Source organism: Talpa europaea (genome assembly GCF_964194135.1).
Source record: "Talpa europaea genome assembly, chromosome: X".
NCBI lineage: Eukaryota > Metazoa > Chordata > Mammalia > Eulipotyphla > Talpidae > Talpa > Talpa europaea.
This window is the reverse complement of record NC_140081.1, coordinates 71,963,945-71,991,555: the sequence shown is the minus strand read 5'-3', so window position 1 is coordinate 71,991,555 and position 27,611 is coordinate 71,963,945. Positions and strand designations below refer to the sequence as shown.

At 36.6% G+C, this 27,611-nt stretch overlaps 1 protein-coding gene across 6 annotated transcripts in view; it reads left to right on the top strand.

Annotated features, from left to right (window-relative positions):
• LRCH2 (leucine rich repeats and calponin homology domain containing 2) overlaps positions 1-27,611 on the top strand; it is a gene marked incomplete at its 5' end in the record, with an annotated part of 75,054 nt that overhangs the window by 14,970 nt on the left and 32,473 nt on the right. For all 6 annotated transcript variants that reach the window (XM_084258324.1, XM_084258329.1, XM_084258328.1 and 3 more), the window contains 5 exons: positions 9,149-9,293; positions 10,040-10,166; positions 15,257-15,362; positions 15,446-15,582; positions 24,358-24,491. In XM_084258324.1, coding sequence (XP_084114450.1) covers positions 9,149-9,293; positions 10,040-10,166; positions 15,257-15,362; positions 15,446-15,582; positions 24,358-24,491 — 649 coding nt within the window. The remainder of the gene's footprint in view (positions 1-9,148; positions 9,294-10,039; positions 10,167-15,256; positions 15,363-15,445; positions 15,583-24,357; positions 24,492-27,611) is intronic.

Sequence of the window (27,611 nt, the reverse complement as noted above, 5' to 3'; positions counted from 1 at the left end):
TTACTGTAATTTGCTTTGAATTTCAGCATCCAGTATTTATTTAGTGCTTTGTTGTTAAAAAACCCAATTAAGGTCCTTGCTCTCTAAACATAGTATTTTTTTTAAGGAGCACACAGTGTTGTAGCTATAAAATTGGTCTTAATAGGGATAAATCAAAGATGAAGCAGTTAGTTTTGTTTAGCAAAGGAACTTGCACTTGGGTTATTTTTTAACTCTCCTCAAGGACCTTTTTTGTTTTGGAATCTAAAACCTACTAGAGTTTCCAAGGGTGTCACTTTGATGGACACTGTTTTTATATTAATCTTTCTTATTCAGTGAAACAAGTACTAAAAGGTCTTTGCTTTTAAGATTTATTTTTATTTATGCACCCAAGAACTGGGGTGTAGGCCAGAGGTGTGGATTGGGTGAGAAGATTCACCAGAGACAGAGTGGGATGTAGAACAGGAGGATCTACTGAAATACACTGCTGAAGGTAGCAGCTGGTGAATCAGGAGAGGTCTGCTGTGCCATCTGGGTTATCTCCCTGGCTGGGGATTGAACTCGCGCTGCAGTGGCTGTAGATAGCTTCATTGTGCTGCATCTTAACCCCTTAGGCCACCAGGGAGGTGCTCATTTTGCTTTTTGATGCACTGTGGTTTTCCACCCTTTTCATTTGTGAACTATTTCTTAATTTGATGCCTTGAAAGTCCTACCTCATTCCAGAATTAAGTGACTATTCACTGAAATATTTTTCTTTTTTTTTCCTGGTTCATTTCCATGTTTATCTTTTTCATCCATCTGGAATTTATTTTAGTAAAAGTTATGCAATGAGGCTATAACATTTGTCTTTTGAAAATAAGTTTTTAAAGAATTGTTTAATAAATAATACACTGATTCAAAACACCAGACTTACAGTATAAAACTTTATAAGGGTGGAAGTATAGTGTCATTCTGAAACATCACTGATGTTTGAATCTCATTACTCTGTTCATTAGTCGTTTCTCATTGAAGCCAAAACACTTTATAAAATTTCTTACAGGCAACTATGCATAGAGCTACCCTTCCCCCTTTTTAATGTTTTAAAAAAATCTTGTCCTTCTATGTGGCTTATTAGCTATATGACTCATAGGCCTTTTCTCGCTGAACATGCATGTAATCTACCCTTTGACTAGCAGCTGTGGTTTCTCCTTTGCAGTTTCTTTTTGTTTGCATCCTTGTTTCTCAGAGTACCTATGCTCAAAAAGATCCTTCCATTATTGCTGCAGGAATAGCAGCACAGCATCATTCTGGGGAATACAGGATTAAGAAATCACCTGTCTTTGCAGAGGGTATCTGTTTAAAGCAGATGCCAGAGCCATGGGCTTGTCATTTTCCATCAGGCTGCAACATCAGAGTCTCTTATACTTTAAAGATACTTTCCATTTTTGAATCGATAGACAACCGTGGTGCCTCCTGTTTTCTTGATTTTGTTTCTAGTCCTGACATTTCTTTTAGATGGAAAAATAGATAAGGTGGCATTAATATTTAAGAACATATTAATCAGATTTTACATACTGTAACAACTCACGTTTGAGTAATATGTTATTAAAGTGCACAGAAAATTTAGTTTTTTCATTTTCTTATTATGTAATAAGTTTGTGAGTTGGCTGATTTTATGCACTCTCCTAAAGACATACTTCTGGTATATGTTTACCATGTCATAAGAACTGAATATAGTAATCAATTTCCATCATTTTATTTTGTATCTTTATGAGCATTATATATTTTTGTGCAAGTTGGTAATTTTTTCTTCATGTCTATTGCTTCTAGGGATTTAAGTTGTTGCAGAATATTTACTCATTCCCAGTAGCTCTGAATTTGGCAATACTTTATAGGTAGTAATCCATAGAATACTAACACAGTACAGATCTAGTTTAGTGCTCATCTCCTAAATAACAGTTACCCCTGCATTTTCAGTCTATAAGACTTTTGTGAACTTTGAGATACACCCCATGGTTGATGTATTTTTCTTATAACAGAAGCAATGCTTACTTATTATAGAAAATTTGGAAAATAAAAGCATAGAGGAGAAGTATATAAATCACTTCTCATTCCACTAATCTTCAATACAATTTTACTAGAACTAAGTGGTGGTGATTCTTTTTCCATAGTTCCTTTAGCTGAACTATTATTATCTAAACAGATAGTATTTGATGCTAGAGGGGAACAATAATTAGGATTTTTTAGGGTTGATGTCTGACTGGGCTTTTTTTTATCTCCCCTAACACCTAGTGTCTAATTCATAGTGCTTAACGGAATTTGGTTTGAGTGAATGGCACAGTCTGTGAGTCAAGTCAGGATGCTGTCTCAGAAATAAGGAGAATGAGGCTTGGCAGGTGATGGTCAGAATTTGTCTGACTCTCTCCCAGACACCTAAGTACTGGATTGGAAATGATTTTACATTTAAGGTATTTAGTTATGTTCCTGTATATCCTTCTCTGGGAGGTTACAGTTCATAATCCTTGCTCACAAGGAATGTACACATTACTATTGATAGATAATTTTCATGGGTCTTATGTTTCTGTACATTTCATGAGTGAGGTACTAACTGCCCTTTTTTTAGGGCTGTCTTTTAGAAGAATGAGACAGCTTCTCTCTCCAAAGCAAAGGACAGTCGTGCTTGCTGTCCTGTAAAATAAAGATTATGCCCCCCTTTGAGTACAGTGCAGGTATGTTTGCTGTCTATTATAAAATATTTGAATTCTTTCAGTTCAGAGTTCCTGTCCTGTAATAAATGTGATGTACTGTATGTGCAGGCATCCATCCGTCTCTGTTGCCTAGTGAGATTAGGGGGCAAGGGGAACTGATAACAAATTTTTGCTCTTGTTACTTGCCATTCTGTGAATAATAAAGTCCTTTGTCTCTCACATAGGGCTGTTAGATCTTCTCCCAAGTGTTGGGATAACTTGGCTTGTAAGTAGGGTAAATTCTCAGGTGCTTCAGAGTTCATGATGGGTACTCAGTGCAACAATTTTGCCTATAAGATATTACCACCATTTTTGGGAGTACGAACTGGTCCAACCACTATGGAGAGCTGTGTGGAGATTTCTGGACCTACTAAACATAGAGCTTCCATATGATCCAGCAATTCCAATCCTAGGTATTTGCCCAAATGACACAGAAACATCAATTCCAAAGAGCACCTGCACCCCTATGTTTATAGCAGCACTATTTACAATAGCTAAGCTTTGGAAACAACCCAAATACCCAAAAATAGATGACTGGATCAAGAAGATGTGGTACATATATACCATGGAATATTACTCAGCATTCAAAAAAGATAAACACATGCAATTTGCAGCAACATGGATGGCGCTGGAAGGGATCATGCTCAGTGAAATAAGCCAGAAAGAAAAAGAAAAATACCGGATGGTCCCACTCATAGCAGGAATCTAGGAAACTTAAATAAGAGACCAGGAAAAAGAATAACTATAAGAAAGTAAAAATCAAAATCAACAAACAACTATGAACCAGAGACACTCTGTGGGGGTTGGGGGTCGGGGAAAGGAGGGATTGGGGTCAAAATAAGGGGGTTGCAATTGTATGGGGAATATAAAAATAAAATTTAAATAAAAAAAGATATTACCACCATTTTGACCAAACGTCTTTAATTGATTTCCTTTTAAAATTGTTAAAAAATTAATAAGACTCCATTCTTTAAGGAGCCAAGAAAGCTGTGTTGGCTCAGACAAAATCGTTCTGAAATGATAAATTTAGCTGAGAGTTGGTTTAGCTCCTCATTACTTTCCTATCCAAAAACTGGGACTTGAAATAAGATTTTGTTCTGTTTCCTATTGCAGGAAACAACCTGGGATAGAAGTATGATTAAAAAATTAGAATTCTCTAACCCTGCTTTGTGGTTCCAGTGGAACAGAATATTTGAAATCTGGTTGAGGAGGTCACAGTAGAGTGTTGGAAAAGCATACATAAAGCATGGGCTTTGCATTTCATCTGTGTGTAGAACCCCAGTGCTGTCAGTAATTACTAGTTTTTTAACTTTGGGCATGTCATTCAATCTGTTTTGTTTCATATGTATATTAAAGAATAGTAGCTACCTCACGCGTTTGTTATGATGATTGAAATATGCAAAGCCTATAGCATTCTGAGCTAGCATATATAGTATAGCATTATGTATATGTGAGGGAGAGATGGTTTCCTCACTTCCACTTAGGTTATAGTTTATGTGAATTTAGAATTGTAATTTAAATTTTATTTCTCCATTAAGCCCTCATATTTCTTTAAGTTGAAAATTATGTGTTGATATCTGTTCATGATGATGTGTTCTAACAACAAACTTCATTATTGGAAATTTTTCTAGAGATAAAAATGTGTCAGAATTTCAAAATTGTCTAGGAATTATTTTAAATAAGAGGGTCTCTGACAATCTCTATTATTAAAGAGTAACTAAAGAAGATCCGTGTATTTTCTTAGTTTAATAATTTGTGGCCAAAACTGCATATCTTTTTGAGCAGTGAATAAGGTAAAACTATAATTAGTATACGTAGCATTATAATAGTATAATTTGTGAGTCATTTTCTATATCCTGGCAGAAACGCTAATAACTATAGGGCCAGGAATTGCACTGGGCAGCAGATGGACCCATCTGCAGCTCTCTGGCTGCAGCTTGTGAGGCAACAAAACAGATACTCTATTCCATCTGACTATTTTCCTCCCTTCCTAACTTCCTTGACCTCTGAGGCTGAAGCATGATGCAGAACATAATTTAGATAAGATTATTTAAAATTATTTATTACATGTTTAATAAGTTCCCATCAGTTTTACAAGGTGCTTTTTGAAGAAAAGCATGAAACAGTACACAGCAGTCTGTCTACTATTGCTTTATTGCCAATATTGCAGGATAATGATTTATTATTAAAAATAAGACAATAGAAAAATAGTTCAGTGGTAATATAGGTGAGTATTTCCAAGGGTAGTAATTAACATTACTGCGTGAGGAACGAACAAACAAATACACTGCTATTTAATGAAAAAGTCTTTTGTAGGTATTTTCTCTTTCATTGAGAAAAACTACTTTTGAGATATGTGTTAGTTTCCTGTGGCTGTTGCAACACATTATCACAAACTTAGTGGTTTAAAACAACAGATATTTATTTTCTTATAGTTCTAGAGATCAGAATTATGAAATGGGGCTAAAAAAACCCCCAAGATTTCCAGGGGGCAGCATACTTTAGGGAAGCTGTAGGGGAGAATCACTTCCTTGCCTCTTTCAGTTGATAGTGACTGCTGGCATGCTTTGGCCACTTGACTCTGTGGCATCCTGGGGGCTTTTGTCTAATCTTCCTCTGTCTTCCTCTTGTAATGATACATGTGATGGCATTTAGGGCCCCCTTGAATGATACAGGATAATCTCCTCCTTGCAGGATTCTTAAATTACATTTGTAGAAATTTTACCATGTAAACTAACATTTACAGTTTCCAGGAATTAGGACCTGATATTTTTGAGGACCACCATTCACTATCAAAAGATAAGGAACAGGGTCTCCCCGTGGTGCAGCGGGTTGAGCACCGCGCTGTGAAGCTGTTTGTAGCCTCTTTAGGGCGGGTTCGATCCCGGCCGGCCAGGGAGATTCCCTTTTGGCGCGGCAGATCTCTCCTGTCTGGCCCGCTGCTCCCCTCAGCAGTGTCTTGGGTCCATTTGCCTGTTTTGTTCCCCACTCTGTCTCTGGTGAATTCTCTCACCCTCCTGCTCCTCTGACTGTACCCCAGTTCTTGTATAAATAAATCTTTTTTAAAAAAACCAAAAAATAAGGAACATTTTTAAATCTCCTTTTGTATGTGAGAAAGGTGAAACACCTTTATAATTGACTTTTTCTAGATCCTCCCTGGTGGCGCAAGGGTAGTTAAGTCTCAGCACAATGAAGCTGTCCCGCAGCCACTGCAGCAAGAGGTGACCCACATGGCACAGCAGACCTCTCCTGTCTCTCCCGCTGCTCCCCTCAGCAGTGTATTTCAGTAGATCTGCCTGTTCTGCTCCCCACTCTGTCTCTGGTGAATCCTCTCACCCCCTACACTTCTGGCCTGTACCTCAGTTCTTGTATGCATAAATAAATAAATATTTTTTTTTTTTAAAAAAGGCAGGCTTTGTTGCTTGTTGGGAAACGAATCTCCATAAGGTATGAAATAAGTCCCCCCCCCATGTTTAGAGGGAACAATATTAAATATCAATTTTGCATGTATTTCTTGAGTATAGTATGTTCATTATTAGTCATATTATTCTAGTTGCCCTAGGATACATGTTGATTCAATGATTTTTAATGTTATAAAAACTCCTTTATGTCACAAGATAAAAGATTTATGTGAGAGTAATTTTTATTCATTATAATTATATAAAATTTAATTTTTTAAGTTTTTTGTTGGAAAAGGATATAGGGTGACATAGTTCAAGAAATTAAGATACAAATTGTTTTGTGTTACTTTCTATCTTTCCTTCTACGTTGCATTTTTCATTTTGAACAATTATTCTGTGTACTCAATTCTTAGGATGTGCATACAAATTTAAAATCTGAGAAACACTAGAAGATTTCCTTAATTAGAGAGTTTATAATAGCTTCAGTTTATTTTGATTTTATTATACTTTATTTGATTTAAGTCAATTAAACTAGGATAATCATTAATTGTAATTTTAAGTCATGTTTACTAAATAAATATATTTACTCATCCAGAAAATAGTTTATAATGCAAATTTAATTAAATTCCCTAAGGAAACGCATAATAAAGTAATTTAACTAAATAATCTCTTTATTTGAGGAAGAACAAAGCATCACACAATAATATGTAAGTTATTAAAATAATGTCTTGTATTATTTAAGTTATTAAATCACTCTTGTTAGCAGTGATGTCTTGATTTTTCTCCTTTCACTTCTTTGAAAACTATGTGGTTATTGTGTGTGTGTTTTTAAAATATTTTATTTTATTTAATTTATGCATAGAAAAACTGGGATGTAGGCCAGAGGTGCAGGGGGTAAGAGGATTCACCAGAGACAGAGTGGGAGCAAAACAGGCTGATCGAATGAATTATACTGCTGAAGGGAGCAGCAGGCTAGACAGGAGAGGTCTGCTGCGCCATGTGGGCTAGCTCCCTGGCTTGGGATCGAACTCATCATGCTGCGGTGGTTGGTGACAGCTTGATAGCACAGAGACTTTTACCCCTGCACCACCAGGAAGGCCCGTGGTTATTGTGTTTTTGCTAGACCATTTATTTCACTTTATACTGCCTGTTGTGTTTTCTCTGTTTAGCTTGTAAATATTGACCTTCCTGAAAGCCTATTCTTGTACCCTCTTTCTATAACTCAATACTCTGATGTAAGATGATATCTTTCATTTTTATAATTTCATAGTAGTAAACATATTTCCACAGCTTTCAGCTTTATATAATCTATTCCAGACCTCACTTCTGAGACACAGAAGCATCTGTTTAACTGCCCATTTAATAACTAGTTGGATCTCTGTCAGATGTCTCAGTTTATACACATAAAAATTTGAACCCATGATTCTGACCTCTCTTCAAAAAAACAAAGCAAATGCATACCAGTAATAGCAGCAAAACCCTTTCCACACTCATTGTTCTATTAAGTAGCATTAGTTATGAGCATAGGCTAGAATCCTGGATGCCATCCTTGATAAGTATATCTTAAGTATTTTGCTTAGACAGTTCCTTGCTGGTACCTGTAAATACTAATATCAAAATATATTTTATATTCTATCTACTTTCTTTTATCATTTTTCTTGCAATCATAATTCAAGATACCACTATTTATCTCTATGACCAGTTATTATTTAGATAGTATACAGAATAACAAGCTGGGCATGATTTTGTTTTAGTATTTCTAATTAATTGTAAGTAATATTCAAGTGCCAGGGTTTTAAAGTTTTAAGAGGTATAACCCTAAATGTAGAAGAAACATCCTAAACTAAAAACAGTGACTTAATTTTTCTCCTTCAATAAAATTGCATGATGCTTGGGTATCTCAAGCCAGGATATTGAGACATTTATATTTGAAGTTCAGATTTTGGTTTTTAGCAAGTCTGTCTAAATTTTTTTATTAAGTAATTCAGAATTTTGTAGTATGATTAAAAAAATGATTAAAGGAGACAATTTAAGTGATACAAATAAGCTTCAGCACTTCATGAAGCAGTTTCCTTTCAGAGAACTGTAAAATGGGGCAGAAGGCAGAAAGCTTTTATAGGATACAGAATAAAGAACAAGGAAGAGAAAAATAGAAAACATCTGATGGGCTGGGGCCACATAGTCAAACCTATTTGGGGTGAGAAAGCCTAGAGTTGGCTTTGTGTTTGGGCATTGACTAACTGAATATAGTCAAGGGGAGCATTTACAGAAAGTTATCTTTCAGTTCATTGACATGCTGTACTAGGCAGGAGTGGCTCCATATTGGGCCTAGAAGTTTATTTCAACAGGAAAGAGGAAGACTTCATATTAATTTTCATATTATATAATTTTTCATTGTGAAAATTTGTGTTAGGTGAATATATGCATACATATAACATATTAATACATGTACCTTAATGTTCTGAATAGAGAATTTACTTTATTGATAAATAAATAGATCTCAGAGTGATGAACATTGGTAGGAGGGTCTTCCTGTGAGGGCAGTATACATAGAAGAAATGGGGTGTAGGCCAGAGGTGTGGGAGGTGAGAAGATTCACTAATGACAGAGTGGGGAACAGAACAGGCAGATCTACTGAAATACACTGCTAAGGGGAGCAGAGGGTAAGACAGGAGTGGTCTGCTGCACCATATGTGGCTTAGCTCCCTGGCTGGAGATCAAACTCAGGCTGTAGCCGTGATAGAGCTGAGACTTAACCCATAGGCCACCAGGGAGGCCCCCCTCATTGGTATTTTAAAAGATAAATAGCATATTTGTGTTTTAAAGATAGTGAGACATGTCAAGCATAATTTGTTAGTAAACAAACTTTCTATATTTCTATATGATAATTTTTTTTGCCTTCAAGGTCATGGTAGATAATATTTTATATTTTTTTTATATAGTTGCTTGGACTCTAAGTGATTCAACAAGTATGAATAGTTCTGTTGAAGGTATATGTTACAGGTATATGTTTGACATCTAAATATTACTTTTGTTTTTCAGATCTTTCCAGAAATCGTTTTACAGAAATTCCATCTGATGTCTGGTTATTTGCACCTCTTGAAACATTAAATTTATATCATAATTGCATCAAAACCATTCCTGAAGCTATTAAAAACCTGCAGATGTTAACATACCTTAACATTAGGTAAGGAAACACTTTTTTTGCTAATTTTCATTTTTTAAAGTACAATTCTAATACTCTTTAGTAGCAAAGAAATGTGTTTAATTTTGGTAGCCTCTATAGGTAAATATGTAGCCTGTATTTATCTCAATGGTTTCTTATTTTTTTCATGTCTACATTATTCTATAGTCTTTGGTTTTTTCTTGAAGGCAATGCTTCTCAAACTTGAATGTGCACAGGAATCATCTGGGTATTAAAATGCATGTTCTGGTTCCATAGTTCTGCACTTAGATCATTTTAAATAGTAAGGGATAAATCAGAAATATTTCAGTAAAATCACAGCCTTTTCCTAGTTACAGGCATGGAGGCATTGAACAGAGTGAAATTGTATCAGATGGCAAGGTCCTGGCTTTCTGTAGCTCAGAAGAGTGATTCTGATTTTTTGAGAACTGGTGGTGTGTAGCACAGTATCATAGATAACAGCACAGTCTGCTGTGCCTGGGTGAACTACTTAACCAGTTTTAACCTTTGATTTCATATTTGTATAATGAAGATAATACTACCTATCTTGTAGGGTTCACTGAGATAGTGCATGTAAGGATTTTAAGAATAACCACTGATTAAATGACAATTACTATTACTGAAAGCTTCTTATTTATTTATATGATGATCTGTTCTTTTTTAAATTGACATATCAGGTTTCAGATGTTTATATTTTTAGTTGAAATATTTTATCAACTTTGCCAATCAGAATCTCTTATTCTTTTCAGTCGAAATCTTTTATCAACATTGCCAAAATACTTATTTGACCTTCCCCTTAAAGTTCTGGTCGTCAGTAATAATAAACTGGTATCCATTCCAGAAGAAATTGGGAAGTTAAAAGATTTAATGGAATTGGTGAGTAAAATAGTTGTATTGATTGTATATAATATGCATAATATATACTTTTACATTTTGGAATATTACTGATTCCTTTATGGAATGTCACTGTAATTAAGAATAAAAAGCTCACTTATGTAAAGTTTTGAGATACCATTGTTTATGTCAGATTTTAGCTGATAGCCAGTTGTTCATTAGTCCAGTGGGACCAGAATGCTTGCTTACAAGTATTAAGGAATGCTCGTCAAATGGATAAACATTTGCCTATTCAGTTGTGGATGGTAAACAGGTCTTAGACCAGCAAAAGAAAAGTTGTTTTTTTTTTTAAGGTTTTACAGGGCACTTTGGAAGCATCAGAGAAAGGGGGTAAAAGAAGAGAGTACATTGTGTGAAAATAATTGATTGGAAAAAAAAATAGCCTTTCCTCATGTGCTTTTATAATAGTTTTGGAAACTTTGGTTCTGCTTGACTTAAGCGACCTGTTCGGCCACCATTTTTATTACCTGCAGTTTAGCATTTCTATACAAGGTCAGAACTGTCCAGTGAATCAGTTATAGCAACCCAACCTTACAAGGTGCCTTTCAAATCAACCAAGAGTAGAAAGCTTGATCACCTTGGGAAGGGTATGCATCATGAGGTATTACTGGGAATGATTGGGGGCCCATTGACAAGGGACTCCAGAAGATGATCAGTGGAATGCCTTGTTGATAAGATTGGAACCATGGCCGGGGATCCTGGGTATGGTTTTGATTATAACACTTGGTCATCAAGCAGATAAGAATTTTCTGGTCAGCAGACTCATATTCCCCTGAAACCCTAGATGATATAAGCACATTTTTCAGTTTCACCCATCTTTTTCTCTTTGTCCTCCTACCCCATGTAACTGATTGATTATTGATAATTGATTGATTATTCTATCAATAAAAAGGCCACGATCTTGCTCATTCAGCAGCATCTTACACTGTGCAGCCTGCTCCATGACGCCCGTTTATCAGTGTGGACGCCACAGGAAACAAGATAAATGGAAAGGGGCTATTCTTTATAATTGATTGTGTAAATATAGGATAATTTAAAGTGTAATTTATTTTGAACATAACATTGTAGGTATATAGAAGACATTGCACTCTGAAAGAAACAATCAGATGCTGAAACATTGAGCTATTTTCACATCTTTCTATTACTTGTACCTCTCACAGTATATGATGTTGTTTATTTTCTGTTTTATCTTGAGTGATTCTTTCCCATACCTAGATATTTTAAAAGTAGTCTTAAGTATGATTTTATTATGTGTAGAGAACCAAAAATTTTCTGTGGAAACTTAAATACAGTTTTGTAATGGGAAATTAATGTGCAGATAGAATCTAATGAACAATCATTCATTAAAGAATACCTGCATGTGCATTTATAGCACAAGGGAACTTCCTTAAATATACCTAGGCCATTGGGCACTCTTCATCTTTGTTCCTAGCCCTAATCCTCCTCCCGCTGTAGTTGTCTCAATTCTGTATTCTTATTTCTAAGATTTGTTTTGGTTTAGTTTTCTCTGTTCCTTTGTTTTATTTCTTTATTTTCCACATATGAGCAAAATCATCTGGTATTGGTCTTTTTCCTTCAATGGTAGTATGTCTGAAGCAGCCCTAATTCTCTTTTGAAAAACTGCTTGTGGGCCTCCCCTGGTGGCGCAGAGGTTGAGCGCTGGGCTGTGAAGCTGCCCACAGCCTCTGCAGCGCCGGTTTGATCCCTGGCCACCAGCGAGGGTCCCATATGGTGCGCAGACCTCTCCTGTTGCGCCCATTGCTCCCCTCAGCAGTGTATTTCGTCAGTCTGCCTGTTCAGTTCCCCGCTCTGGCTCTGGTGAATCCTCTCACCCTCCCGCACTTCTGACTGTACCCAGTGCTTGTATAAATAAATAAATCTCTAAAAAAACCCTGCTTGTTATTGTTTTTATTTTGAACTAAAATACACGCCCTTATTATATTTATCCATTGGTCCTAGGACTGCCATGTGAAGAAGTATAGATAGTGCTAACTCTTCATTCTTTCTGATATTTGTACTACTGTCCATTTTACCAAATTCTAGTACTTGCTTTTCTGTTGTTTAAAAACATTTCTTTTATTCCTTACTATGATTTTTTATTCATGGCTATTTCTGTCTTGGGTATTACCTGTCATTAGAATACTTTCCCATGTTGCTATTCCACAAGAACATGATAACCAATACAATAAAATTCTGTCACTAGAAATCCAGGCAATACTTTCAGTTTTCTAATACCCACTAGTTTATAAAGTACCCATTGGTGAGTGGGTCAGTTTTCTGTGTCAAGATATATTTCTTCAAGGAAAAGGCAACTTTCTGTCAAATTTCTGTAGTTTTTTTATGTGGAAATGTTGAGTATTAGACACCTCTGAAAGAAGTAATAGTATTTACTATGAAAGGGCAATTTCCCAAATTTTATTACCCATCATTTGGATAATATCCTATTCTCAATATAGCAACTAAGGTGCTCCTGTCAAAATGTAAGTCACATCATATTATATCTGTTTACAAGTTTTTGGTACCTTCCCACATCTCTTAGAGTAAAAGTCAGTTTTACCCCTTTCCTTCAACATGTTTCCCCTCCCCCACTTCCTATTGTTACAGGGCAGGGAGAGGGGCACCCCAATCCCTCAAACCTGCCTACTCTAAATGGGTTCTGCCATCCACCGTATCAACACAAAACATAGGAAACTTTAATGGGAAGGGACTTTAATACAATTAGGAAACAATACAGGAAAGGCAAAGAATATAGTTTCTAAATCAAGCACCCAAAGTTACCCATCCCCTCATGGGTAAAAGTCCACCCAAGCAGGATTGGCCCAGAACAAGGCCCCAAAGCCTGCCCCAAGTCTAAAGCATCTTGCAGTGGGGACCCACAGAAAAGGATAAGAAACAACCAGACAAGTCTGGAAGGAAAAGAGCAAAATCAAAATCAAGACAAAAACCGCCATTGTCACCTCCCCACGGGTCTCTCACCCACATCTGTTTCAACCAGTCCACGACCAAAAGGCAAGTGTAGTTTCTTCACATGTCTCTTGTCTCCATATGCCTCCTCCAGGGTTCCTTCTGGCTCTCTATCCTGCTTCCTTCCTTCCTCAGTCTCCTCTGTAGCTTCCTCTCTCCCTACTCAGCTCCACCCTCCTTTTGGGTGGGGCAGGGAACCTGGAACTTCCCCCTTTCGTAGGGACCACCCTGTTACACTATTCCTTGTTATTCTTAGCCCATGTCAGGCAGGCTTTGGCCAAGGCCTTTATATATGTTGTTCCTTCTGTCTGGAATGTTCCTTCCTTATATATTGACATGTCTCATTCTCTTAGCTTTAATAACGCTGCTCAAATATCAGCTTCTCCATGAGACAGTTTAAATTGCTAATTCCTTCCCTACTACAAACTATCAATAGAACTGCATTTTCCTTTACACTGCTGTGTTTGTTTCATAGCACTTACCACCTTCTAGTATGCTACATAATCTGCTCCCATGCTAGAGCCTAAACCCATGAGGAGTTATGAGGACAAGGATTTTTGTTTTATTCCTTGATGCATCCCGGCACCTAGAACAGTGCCTAGCAATTAATTGGTATTTGATAATTATTTGTTGTGTGAAGATGTCTTATTTATAATTTGCAAGATGTATGTAGGATACATTTTTCTAATCATTTGTGGCTTTATTGGATTCTTCCCTATATAGCTTTAATATTCTTTTGAAATTGTTACAGGGCAGGGAGAGGGACACCTCAAAGGCAACGCATTTTATATCGAGGTTGCCCTGTAACAAAATTACTTTCCTGCTTTTTAAATTTTTGATAAGGTTGAATGTATGTGTAACTCCCCTTCCTCGAAGCTAATTCATATCCAGTGAAAGCTGGAAATTGGGACACTTGCAATATAATATGAGTTTCATTTGCTGTGTGTTTGTTATGAGTGTTGTATGAGATCTTTCCTTTTTGTTGTGGTAATAAAAAAGGGGAAGGAGAGGAGAGCACAGTTAAACTATTCTTTATTCCAATGTCATGCAAATGTGATTTCCTTTACCTTTAAATCAGGGCTTACATTTTAATTTAAACCTGAAAGATTTCCAATTCAGATCTCCTAGAATGTCTTTGCATTATAATACGTGCCACAAAATGTTGCTCTTTTGTAACCTTTCATAACCCTTTAGATAAAGAGGTTTAGTCCAGTGGATTCTGATCATCTATTGTCTTTGGTTCTCCAACCCTTATCTGCAAATCCTTAACTTTCTCAGCCTTTGCCCAAGCAAGTGCCTCAAAACAATTAGTATAATTGATAGATTATCATAATGATTAATAGTTGTCTTTGATTTTTATCTCGAATGAAGATAACCTAGATCATCTATACTTCTGGTTTTAGTTGGCACTAGTTGGTGTTTTGTGAGATTTTTGTTACAGAGCAACCCCGATATTAAACGGGTTCCTGGCTGTGGGTCCTCACCCGCGTGCTTTAAAGGGACTTATGAATACTCTACTACAGACACACACAAAAAGGTTAATAAAAGGTTTATTTACAAGAGGAAAGGAAATAAGGAAAATGTACAACTCAGGGAGAAAATAGGGAAATAAAGACTTCAATGTGTCCTACCCGATCCGACGACCTGGAAACCCAAAGTCACTCTCAGAGCAGGCCGGACGCTGCGAGCTGGTGGAGAGCCCAAAATGGGATCCCCCAAAGCTCACGTGTCTGCCTTTTCTATCCACCTGGCTGCTTAACCCCACCCTCAGGTCCCAGCCACCTTCCCTTTGGTGGTGATGGGATTTGGAGTTCCCAGTGTCTTTGGCTTTGACCTGGGGTGTGGGTGAAGTCCACAAAGCCTATATGGAAATAGCTTTGGGACATCCTTTCCCCCTAACATTTTCAAAAGGCTGACTTAAAGTATCAATGGTACTGAGAACTTCATATTTTTGCACAAAAAATTTCTTAACTATGTTGCCAGATAATTCATCTTCAGGAAAATGACAAAAATTGCTAGCTATTAGCTATATGATTTAACTGAAAAAAAATGGAAATATATTTGCATTTTTCAGTAAGCTATAATTTTTATTTTCTTGTTTTCCTTAGGATATCAGCTGCAATGAGATTCAGGTCCTTCCCCAACAAATGGGAAAGTTACATTCACTTAGAGAGCTAAATATAAGAAGAAATAATCTCCATGTGTTGCCAGATGGTAAGATGTATGCTATTTTTACTGACATGAGTAAGAGAGTAACTATGTAAAACTTAACTTTATTATTTTTCATTTCTGAACAGAATTAGGAGATCTTCCCTTAGTCAAGCTGGATTTCTCTTGTAATAAAGTGACCGAAATTCCAGTTTGTTATAGGAAGCTGCATCATTTACAAGTAATAATTTTGGATAACAATCCACTGCAAGTACCACCAGCACAGGTTTGTAATCAAAATATAGTATTTATTTAATTCATACTTATAGCTATTACTGGTAAATTAAGAAGCATCAGATTTAGGAGTTAATTTGTTGTTATAGTATTATTGCCTAAAAGAAGTTTTTCCGAGGAATGACTTTTTCACATTGGTAGGAATTTTAGCATAACGTGTAAAGACCAGGATTTGGAAACCCCGGATACCAACTTTTTGCTTGTGAACTTACAATTTTGGTTGTCAATGTTATTTTAAAAGGACAGACTATATGGAGTGTGTAGAAGAAAAATTATTTCCCCTCTACCCTTCTAGGTTCTGACTGAAATACCATCTGTAATAAAAGACAGATTAGCAGAAAACAGATTAAGAGATACTCAAACTAGTTCAATAACATGTATACCTTATATGTGCATAGGAGATAACCAGGAAAATGGAGTAACTCCCTGAAGTGGCACAAGCTATCACCTTAAATAACATCTTCAGTTAAATACAAAGGCTATTGGGAGAGGGAAGCCAGTTTTTGGAGGTTATCAGACAAAGCACAGTAAATGAAAGTATGGTTATTATACAGATTTAAGTGGATGCCTTCTCCACTGTTAAGAGTTTCTAGGGGGCCTCCCTGGTGGCGCAGCGGTTGAGTGCTGGGTTGCGAAGCTGTCCGCAGCCTCTGCAGCGCCGGTTCCATCCCCGGCTGCTCCCCGGCCACCAGAGGCGGGTCCCACATGGCGCGCAGACCTCTCCAGCCGCCCACTGCTCCCCTCAGCAGTGTACTTAGGTCCTTCTGCCTGCTCTGTTCCCCGCTCTGGCTCTGGTGATTATTACATGTGTTTGTTGTCAATTTATATGTCTTCTTTGACATATGCCTTTTTAGCTTTTCTGTCAATTTTTTGATTGGGTTATTTGTTTTCTTTTTGTTGAATTGTATGAATTCTCTGTAGATCTCGATTATCAGCCCCTTGTCAGATGTATGATGTACAGATATTTTCTCCCATTCAGAAGGGTGTCCTTTTGTTTTTGTGATAGTTTCCTTCACTGTGCAGAAGCTTTTTAGTTGATGTAGTCACAGTTGTTTATATTCATGTGCTTTTCTCGCTATTGGAGACAAATCCACAAAGACAAAACTAAAGCCTGTGTCATGGTGCTTTTTGCCTGTTTTCTTCTGTTGGTTTTATGGTTTCAGGTATTATATCCAACTGTTATCCATTTTGAGTTAATTGTTGTGTATGATGTGAATGAATGGTCTAGTTTCATTCGTATGTATGTGGCTGTCCCATTTTCCCAACACAGCTTATTGAAGAGACTTCCCTTTCTCCAGTGCATATTCTTGGGTCCTTTCTCATAGATTACTGTTCACATAGGTACAGGTTTATTTCTGGGCTCTCAATTCTATTCTATTGGTCTGTGTGTCTGTGTTCGTTCAAATACCTTACTGTTTTGATTATTATGGCACTGTAGTAATGTTTGATATCTGGGGGTGTGATACCACCATTTCTCCCTCTTTTTTTGTCAGGATTGCTTTGGCTCTTTGGGGTGTTTTATAGTTTCTTATGTATTTCAGTAATGTCTGTTCTCTTTCTTTAAAGAATGTCATTGAAACTTTGATAGTGATTGCAATGAATATATATATTGTTTGGGTAAGATGGCATTTTATCGATAACATGCTAATGTTACAATCCATGAGCAGGAAATACCTTTCCATTTCTTTGTGTCTTCTTTTGTTTCTTTTAACAATTTTCATTGTATAGGTCCTTGTCCTACTTTTTAGGTTTATTCCTAGATGATTGTTTCATTTTTTGAAAAGATTTATTTATTTTGCATATAAGATCTGGGGTATAGGCCAGAGGTGTGGGAGAGTGAGAAGATTCACCAGAGACAGTGGGGAGCAGAACAGGTGGAACCACTGAAATACACTGCTGAGAGGAGTAGTGGGCAAGTCAGGAGAGGTCTGCTGTGCCATGTGGGTAGCTCCCTGGCCAGCCAGGGATCGAACTTGTGATAGCTTCACAGTGCTGTGCCTAACTCCTTTTTGCCACCAGGGAGGCCCAGTGGAAATACTTTCACTGTTTCACCATATATAACCTTTATTATTTGGGGACATGTTCCATCAATCCCGTTTTTTTGCAGGTTTTATAATAAGTGAATATTGGATAGTGTTAGATTCTTTTACAGCATCCATTGATATGATCATATGATTTTTATTTTTCCTTTTGTTGATGAGGTGAATTGTGATTGATTTTTGGATGTTGAACCATCCTGTGTCACTGAAATAAAATCTACTTGGTTATGGTTTATGATCCTTTTAATACATTGTTGAAGATTTTTGCATCTATGTTCATCATGGAGATTGGTCTGTAGTTTTCTTTTTTGGTGGTATGGGAATGTGGGAGGGGGAACTTCGTCTAGTGCCGTCATTTTCACTGTGAACCCTGCCTGCTTGGCTCACCCCATCACCTTCTCAAGTACCTTCCCTAGTGAAGGGCATACTTCCACACCAATCAGCTGTCCCCACCCTAGGGCTGCCAGCCAAGCATTGGAGCACAGGTTTTCTCCACTGGCGCTGTGGTCTTTAGGCACCTCTCTCCACCCACCTTACATTATGTAGTTTTGAGTTTTCTCTGTATCTTTCCTATCACGGGTGGTGCCTGCCTCTGATGGCCAGGAGGTGATCTAGTTTTTTCCCAAGACTCAAGGTCCTCTGGGTCCAGCGCCCCTCTGGATCACCTTACATCATTCTCCCAAGAGTTATGCAGGCAATGTCTTATGCCATCTTTCCCCAGTATCATTTATTACAGAGACTGTCTTTTCCCCATTTTATGGTCTTAGGTGCTGATATGTACACAGATTTATTTCTGAGGTTTTGATTCTCTTCCATCAGTCCATGTATCTGTTTTGTACTAATACCATATTACCATATTGTTTTTTAATACTGTTTTTTTGTTTTGTTTTGTTTTTTTGTTTTTTGGTAAAGTATGAAGTTAGGTAACGAGATACGGCCACTTCTTTTCTTTTTAGAATTGCTTTTGCAATTCGAGGCCTTTTGTGGTTCCATATAAATTTCAGTATTTTTTTGTTCAGTTTCTTTGAAAAATATTACATGTGTTTTGGTGGGGATTGCATTAAATTTTTATATGATTTCAGGCAGGATAGTCATTTTTTTATATAGATTTCTCCCCATCTGTGAGCATTGGATATCTATCTCCTTATGTGCCTAAGTCCTTTAAGAACAAGATACAAGTAGAAAAGTATTAATTCAGACTTAGTTTACATCTACATGGAATCTATAAAAGTGATAGTAAAGGGATGCACTAAGAAACCCCTAAGGACAAAGACTGTGAGAAGAAGAGGACAGTAAGGGAGAGTAGACAACAGAGTATTGGTAACTAGCATCTCTAATTACACTGAAGAATATCTGGCTGGGGAGGCACATGGCAGTGAAATGCCAGCCTACATACAATTTCTAAGCTATGTATCCTGGCACAGGGTTTGCATATATTCAGAGGAAGGGTTGTTTTTTTTTTTTTTTCCTTGCTCCAATAGTACATTCCACGCATTCTAAAGAAAGTGCCTTTTATAACTCAAAGTCTGTCTGGACTCCTGGCAGTAGCTGCCTTAGCAGAACAGGAAAAGCTGAAACTTTTGTCTGCTGTTGGAGAGGGCAATACAAATACAAAGCAAGTTGATTTACTGTGTCAAACCTGGGAATGGCTTGGATATTGAAGAAAATGTAGTTCTGAATATAAGGAAGAAAGAACAAAAGCGTAAAGGTCTGTGGGATGTTTATGGCAGTGCTGTCCAGTCGAACTTTCTGAATGTTGGGAATGGTCCATATTCTGTGCTCTCCAATATCATAGCAACTTGCCACACGTGCCTATTGAGTGCTTAAAATATGACTAGTATAACTAAGGAAGCAACTTAAGTATAATTTTATTTTGATAAATTTTCATTTAAATAGCTATATGTGACTAGTGGCTACAGTGGCTGTTGAGCACTTAGAAGTGTATAATGTGACTGAGGAATTGAATTTTAAGTTTTACTTGGATTAAATTAAATTAAATTTATATGGCCACATGAGGCTAGTGGCCTACTGTATTGGACAGCACAACTGCAAGAGAGACTGAACTAGAGTCATGGCTCAAGTTACAGCTATGTGTGGGCTAAGACCCCATACTGATATCAGTGAATGCTTACATACTGAATGTTGGGCCTCTCCAGTAAACCTCTCTTGATTGGTTCCAGAATTCTTGCAACTTCTGTTATATATTTCAGGCGGGATTGGTGTAGTTATTCCTTGGTAAACTCATTGAACTAGGAGAAAGGACCTCTATATCCCTGTGGAAATTATCAGTCCTTGTCTGATCACTACCTAAGCGAAGCCCACCATTGGTAAACTTCCCTCACGTATGCTGAGCTTCCCATTAGCTTCTTACTGTTTTACTATGGAAAATGAGTATAAAACTAGACATTCTATAACATGAAAGTCAGAGACTAAAATACTGAAGGCTTTGATCAAAACAGAATGGGTCACAGAATAATTTTTCAGTGGCAGAACGGGAATTTACACAATGTCAGAATGATGCCTTCCACAACTGAGAGAATATAACTGTATACTCACACTATAAGTCAGTTGTGACATAGAAAAAAGATAGTTTCAAATACTCAAGGTCTCAGAAATTTTAACTCTCCTGTACCTTTATTAGGAAGCTAGCAGAGGGTGTGCTATTATCAACATGAGGGAATAAATTAAGAGGAATTCTTCATGTCTAAGACGGACAGGTGTAGGTGGAGTCAGTTAGATAGGTTTTTCTTAATATGCTCAGAGTAGGCCTCTTCCAGTAAGTATAACCTTGATATGAACCAAAAGTCAGTTGAGACCCTGTGAACCTTGGGAAAGTCTATTGCCATTACTTAAAGAGTGCAGATTATTTTAAGAGCAGTATAGGCTTTAGGAGCTTTTTGACCTTTGCTCTTTTTTCTAATTGAGGAAGCAGTCACTGCTCCTCCTTTTATGGCCTAGAAGAAAGTAGTTTATACAGATGTCCATTTATCAGTGAATATGTTCTATCTGTTTAAGAGTGAAGATGAAATTACCCCTTTTTGTCTGTCATGGGAAGGCTCACTTCTCTCCTCCATGCCCCAGGTTCTTAAACACAAAATAAGTATCCTCACTCCTCTCCATTATTCTTTATAAAATATAACCAAGTAAATTCTCCATACGTATATTATTAAATTTTGGCCTTCTCTCCTACTCATCTGTCTGATATTAATTTGTTCATCCATCTAGTCTCAAAAGAACCACAGCTGGGATAGGGGAATTTTCCCCTGTGCCCTGGCATATGCATAGGCATAGAGCGCAATCAATTTGGATTAGGGGAGTTGTTTCCAAAAAAGAAAAAAGGAAAAAGAAGAAAGGAAGTGATAGATGACTCGAGGTGTTTGTCAACATGGAGAGATGTTTTATAGTTCTGTCAAAGCAGAGGAATAAAATGGGGCAATTAGTTACTTTCGGAAAAGCAAAACTTCGAGGAGAAAAGAAATGTAATCAAAACACTCTGTGTGGTTCATCTGTGAATATTTTCTTTGTGATAAGAATGCAAATACTGTATTTTGATTTAATGAAAAATAGTTGTCTGGATGGAGGGGAAAACGTCCCCTCTACTCTGAGTCTTCTCTTCTTGGTCATCAAAGAAATTAACATTAGATTAGTAGGAGAAAAAGAACACATTTAGTTATGTGCATATGAAATATTTGCATAGCTGTAAATTTCAGAGTAAATGAGACAGGCTGATGTTTTATGTTTTGAGGTAAGGAATGGGATAAGGGCCTGATGCATTAAGGAGGGTTTCTCGTATGACAAGGAGGAGGTCACTCATTTGACAAAATCATATACTTTAGATGTCTGCCTTGTCACAAGATAGTTTTCTCTGATAAAAAGCTTATTTCTGGAGGTCATCCTAAATCTGGGTAGTCATCAGTTTTTTGGTACCTGTTTCTTCTGAGGCCCACAGGGTCTCTATTGACCTGAGCTTTACATACCAAAGTAACATATATTAGAAAAAGTCTGATCTGGACATCTTGGAAAAAGCCTATCTGAATATTTTTGGATAGGTGTATCCTTTACAGTTATAATAATAGCACAGATTTATGTAGTGTTTACCATGCTGCAGGCACTGTTGAAAATGCTTTACAAGCATTAATTCATTTAATTCTTATGATAACCCTGTAAAGCAGATACTGTGTCACACCTCATTGTATATATGAAGAAAAAGAGGCATAGAAGTTAAATGAGTTGTCCAAGGTCACATCATTAGCATTCAAATCAAGAAGTCTGACTCCAGAGTCCGTGCTCTAACCATTATGCTGTACTCCTTAAGAGGGAGGAAGATATATGTTTATGTGAGTTGGTGGGGATTGGGAATGGGGGATGGTAGTGTTGCTCCTGATGATAGATGATGGTGGTGGTAGTGGTAATGTGAGAAATCTAAATCTTCATCTTTCTTAGTAAGACTTTATAAATGAAATATAAAATTCAGGAAAAAATTAGCAGAACCATTTTATTTATTAATCTGTAGTTAAATAGCAGAAAACCAGCTTAAAAGATTTGAATGTAGGTAGTCAGTCTTAGAGGTTGAAGGGGGTAGAAAGGAGGATTAAATTTTTGTTACCAATTTCATAATTTTCTCATTTAAAATCTATTTACATGAATTACTGTTATGAAAATCAAATTTATAAAAGAAAAGAATTCAGAAGTATTTGATAAAGAAAGATTTTTATTTTTACTTTGGACAACTAATAGAATACATTTCAGTTGGTAATACATACGCTAGCAGTGCAAAAAAATTTTTTTTTCCTAATTCAATAGTTTAATATATGAAGGGACAAAGGCCCAGCAGTGGGGATGTAGCAGCAATGCTGACATACAAAGTACATATTCTTGTCCATTGCTCTTTCTACATCACTAAGTTTCTCCAGTTCTTTCCAGTCTTGCTTGAGAAGGGGACTTGGCCATCAATCTTGAGATGAAAGACAGGGATAAGTCGACTTCTTTTTTTGTGCTTTCAGGAACCATAAGGTTATTATTCTGTTTTTAGATTTTCTGGAATGCCAACACCATTGAAATTCACTTGCCAAAGTGACTTACTCCTCAAATGCATGGGTCAAGTTCAGGTGGCTTAAGAAGGCAACCACTGCTGCTAGACCTCTGGGGCTCTGAGTAAATGCCAGGGTCTTTGTAGGCCCCATGGAAAGGAGGTGCCTTTTCCTTGTCAAGAATAGTCAGGTGTTAATTGACAGCTGTGGGCCAGTCCAGCGTTGCCCGCACATTCAACGTGCGGACTCGAGACACACCTTCTCCAATCAGGGCCCCCCTCCAGCAGCGTGACAGTGTTCCTGCAGTTGTGCAGGCGCGTGGTGAAGCTGGACATGGTGGGCGAGTTGTAGTTCTCAGTGGTCTCGGCGATGAACTCGGAGATGGAGATCTGGTCCGGCATCCGATTCTATAGTGAATCTCTCGACGAAAAACTGGAGAGCCTGGAGGCTGAAGATCTCATGTCTCAGCCGTCACATAAGAAAATTACCCGGACCGGGCTGGCCGCTGGGCATTATTCCATGCGGTCGCGGCGCCGGCTCGGCTCTCAGGGAGACGCAGAGCTTGCGCCCCGGCACCCCTGGGCGCAGAGATCACGGCTCTCGTGGAGGCTCCCGCGGCCTGGAGCTGGTCGGGAGGCGCAGGCCGGGTGCCCGAGCGCAGTCGCTGTGCAAAATTTTTAATTTCTTTTTAAATGACATTTTTCAGTGGTCAGATCAGACCTGATATCTCTTGGAATTATATAAGAAACATTCTTCCTTTATACTAGTACCGATGGGTACCAAAAAGTACCTATAATTACTTTTTAGTTTATTGTTCTCTTTGTTTTTATTTATTTTCTTACATTGTTTTTAATTTTTGTACAGTATTTGACTTTTCGCCCCAGGTGTAGTCCCTGTAGTTCTTCATCACCATCGCACCCTTGATCCATCACCACAGTCCCTTATGCTCTTCCCTCCCCTGTTTTGACCCCTCTCCTTCCCCCTCTGCTGTAGGACTCAGATCTATGGTCAGCTACCTGAGTTTGACTTCTCTATATTTTGCATATAAGTGAAACCACCTAATATTTATCCTTTTCCTTTTGAAATGAGTTAACTTTTGTAAATCTGAGCTATCATTCCCCTCTGCTCTTTTTTTATTTATATCTTTACCCTCCTGCATAGCATTTTACCTCCTTTTATTCTTTCTCCATCACCAGTGAAAACATTATTATGTTACTTGAATTGACCAGTATTTTCTTTTATTATTTAATATTTTATTCTAACTAGCTGACCATCACACCTTTCAATTTTCTTTTTCCCACATTTATATTCTTTTGGCTAACATTCTTCTACTGTGTAGACCAAACAACATAGTGGTTCCAAGGCAACTTTAAAGGCAACTTTCATGAATTATACATTTTACATTGTATGGTTATTTATATGTTTTGCTTTTAACAAGGAAATATCTGTGAAGTACAGAAAAATAAATGTACATTTTTCTAATAAAAATATTGAAGGCCATCGAATTTCAGTTGGTATCATTTTGTGAGACTTTTTTAACCTGGTGTCAGAAGTGCAGATTATTTAAATATTCAAAGTATCATATTGTGATATCTCAAAGTAATTTAAGATTATTAAAATGTTTAAATATATTGGTAGATGAAATTTATATTTGGACCTATATAGTTAAGTCTATTTTCTTCATGTATTTATTAACAGATATGTTTAAAAGGTAAAGTACACATATTTAAATACTTAAATATCCAAGCATGTTGCAGATTGGATAAGAAACCAGATTCTTTGGACCTTCCATCGTTGAGTAAAAGAATGCCCTCCCAGCCTCTCACAGACAGGTAATTTTACAATGATCTGGCGTCCTCTATCAGTATAAAAAGTTTTTAATCTTGATTGTCCTGAATATATTTAGACTGATTGTTTAATGTATTAAAATCATTAATTGGCTGAAGTAAAATCTCAACATCATAGAATGAACTTTTGTGATACTAGGATAAATTTGGGATTTTGTCAAAAACTGAATTATTATTAAACCTTTAGTAGTAAAGTGTAAACATTTGACATTATAGTGCATAAACACTAATTTCTTAGCAATTGACTAGTGAATTTCCTTTTTTGATCAAGTTATGTGCATTTCTATTAACAAATAGAATTTGGCTTTGATCCAGGATTAGTGGAAGAGCAAGACATTTTGGGGTGCCTTCCTTACTTCATATCCCTTATCTTTTTTATGTCTGAATCAAAGATGATTTATTATTGTTGTTCTATATGTTGATTTATTCTTCTCCTGATATTTTGAAATGGTAGATTTGCTATTTTGTTTTTAAGTCATCCATTCAAGATGTAGATTTGGTTTGATAGATTTTATGAAAACTTAGTTCTCCTTAGTGGTAAGGAAAATAATTTGAATGGGGTGAGACTATAGACTGTGCCCCTGCCTAAAATATTTTAAGGGTTGTGATTGTATTTATGACAAAGTTTAGACTAGTTGGAAATGTATTATCGTAGGTACTATTGTTAACTTAGTTAACAGTGCAAGTTCTTGAATTCCAAAACAGAACATTTTCCTGAATATTTCTGTTGCCCAAGTAGAATTAAATACATCTAAACTTTAAAATTAGGTCCTAAAGATTATTTTATTTAATATTATGAGTGATAGTAGGCCAAACAATTCTGTAAAAATTAGACTCGATCAGTGTTCTAATCTGTTAGTCTGCTTTATATTTATTTTAAAATGAATATACTTTAGTAACAGCATCCATTATATTAGTCATTTATTTAACTTACAAATAACAGTAGAATGCCTGCTGATTGACTCAGTACATTTTATTGAATGATATACATGATATACATGTTGAATGAGATACATGAGCAAACAATCGAGTGGAAGAGTAAGTCAGTGAACAAAGCTAGGAAACAGAATAAACGTGCCATATACACACACATTCATAATTTCAAATTGGGTAAGTGCTGTGAAGGAAAGGAATATCTTTCAATAGTGTGGTTATGGAATATCTTTGGAAAGGTGAAGTTTTAAGTCACGACCTGAAAGAGAAAACCTAGTTGTGTAAAGAGTGAGGGGAAGAGCATTTCGGCAGGAGACCTTAAGTTCAGAAGAAACCTAGTGTATTTAAAAAAAAAAAAAAAAACACTGAAAGGAGGTTAGCATGGTTGGAGCAGAGTGACTGAGGTGTAGAATGATACAAGCCCATTTTGGAGAGGTAGTTAGGACCCAATTCATGTGGGGACTTTGGAGGCTGTGGTAAAAAGTTTGAATTTATTTATTTATTTATTTTTTAAAGATTTATTTATTTATGCATACAAGAGCTGGGGTACAGGCCAGAGGTGTAGGGGGGCGGGGGTGAAACGACTCACCAGAGACAGAGTGGGGGACAGAACAGCCAGACTGACTGAAATACACTGCTTGAGGGGAGCAATGGGCGAGACAGGAGAGGTCTGCTCCGCCATGGGGTTGCTCCCTGGCCGGCCAGGGATGGAACTCATGCTGCAGAGGCTGTGGATTGCTTCATAGTGCGGTGCTTAACCCCTTGCGCCACCAGGGAGCCCCCAAAAGTTTGAATTTAATTGGAAGTACCAGTGGGAAGTCACTGGACAGTTTAAGCAAGGGAATAACATCAGATTTATGTTTTAAGAAACTATTTTGACTCTTCAACATGTTAGAATTAAACAAAAGTGAAAACACGTAGACTAGTTTCCCGCAGTACTGCTGAGATCAAGGGGTCTTGCATAGGATGACTGCAATAGAGATGAGAAAAATGAACAGTATTGAGATTTATTTTGGAAATGGTCTATAGCAATGTCATCTAATAGAAATGTAATGTGAGTTACGTATGTAATTTTAAATTTTCTTGTAACCAATTAATAAAAAGAAAAAGAAACAGATATTAATTTTAACAATACATATTATTTAACCCAGCATATTCAAATATTATATCAGCATGTAATTAATATGAAAACTTAGTGAGATATTTCACAATATTTTTCTTCCTATTGTCTTTGAAATCTGGTGTAGTCATTATATTTACAGCATGTCTGAATTTGCACTAACCATAATTCAAGTGCTCGGTAGCCATATATATCTAGTGGCTACTCTGTTAGACAATAAAGGTCTGTAGAGTTTGTTTCTGAGTTGGTTGTCCAGTGTGCTCTTCTTCTACTCACAACCCATATTGAAATTCTTAGAAAGTTTTTATGTGTACTTTTTACTTTCACAAACATGCCCTTGGTTACGTACTTGGTTCTTACTACCTAGAGTACTCTTCTATGTATTGAATATTTTGTAATCGTTTTATCCTACATATATTTTCATTATAGTAAGTAGTTAGGCATATCAACATTTAGAGTTAACATAATATGGCCTTGAAACCCTTTTCTGACTCTTAATAATGTACTTGTTTCATAGTGTCTCTGGTTCTCAATTTTCTTATATGTAAAAAGGAAAAATAATCACAGGGATGCTGTCAATTAAATGAAATAACATGGAGTATTTAATACCTTATCTATACTAAATACTCAACAAATAGCTTATTGTTATCATTTCATCAATTACAAATACCCAGATGTGTTTAGTAAATGTATTTATTGTGTAGTGGAGTCAGACGGATTTCAGCTCTAATCATGGTTTAACCTCTTAATTCCTGTGTGTCCTTTGTAAGTTTTATTTAACTCTCTGAACTGGTTTCTTTATTTAAAATGTTAGTAAATCTCCATTCGTTTGTGATAATTGAATGTGTGTGTGACAACTGGTTCAGTAAATGATATTCAATAATTACTATAATTTTCTCCTTGGGAAGTTAACTTTTGTAAGTTTTATTATCCTCATTTGTAAAAAAAGAGAAATAGTAATATGTAAATTGAATAATATAAATATTATAAATAATATGTAGCAGAGCACTTAACACAAAATAAATGCTAGCAGTTGTTTCTTTTCATCCTAC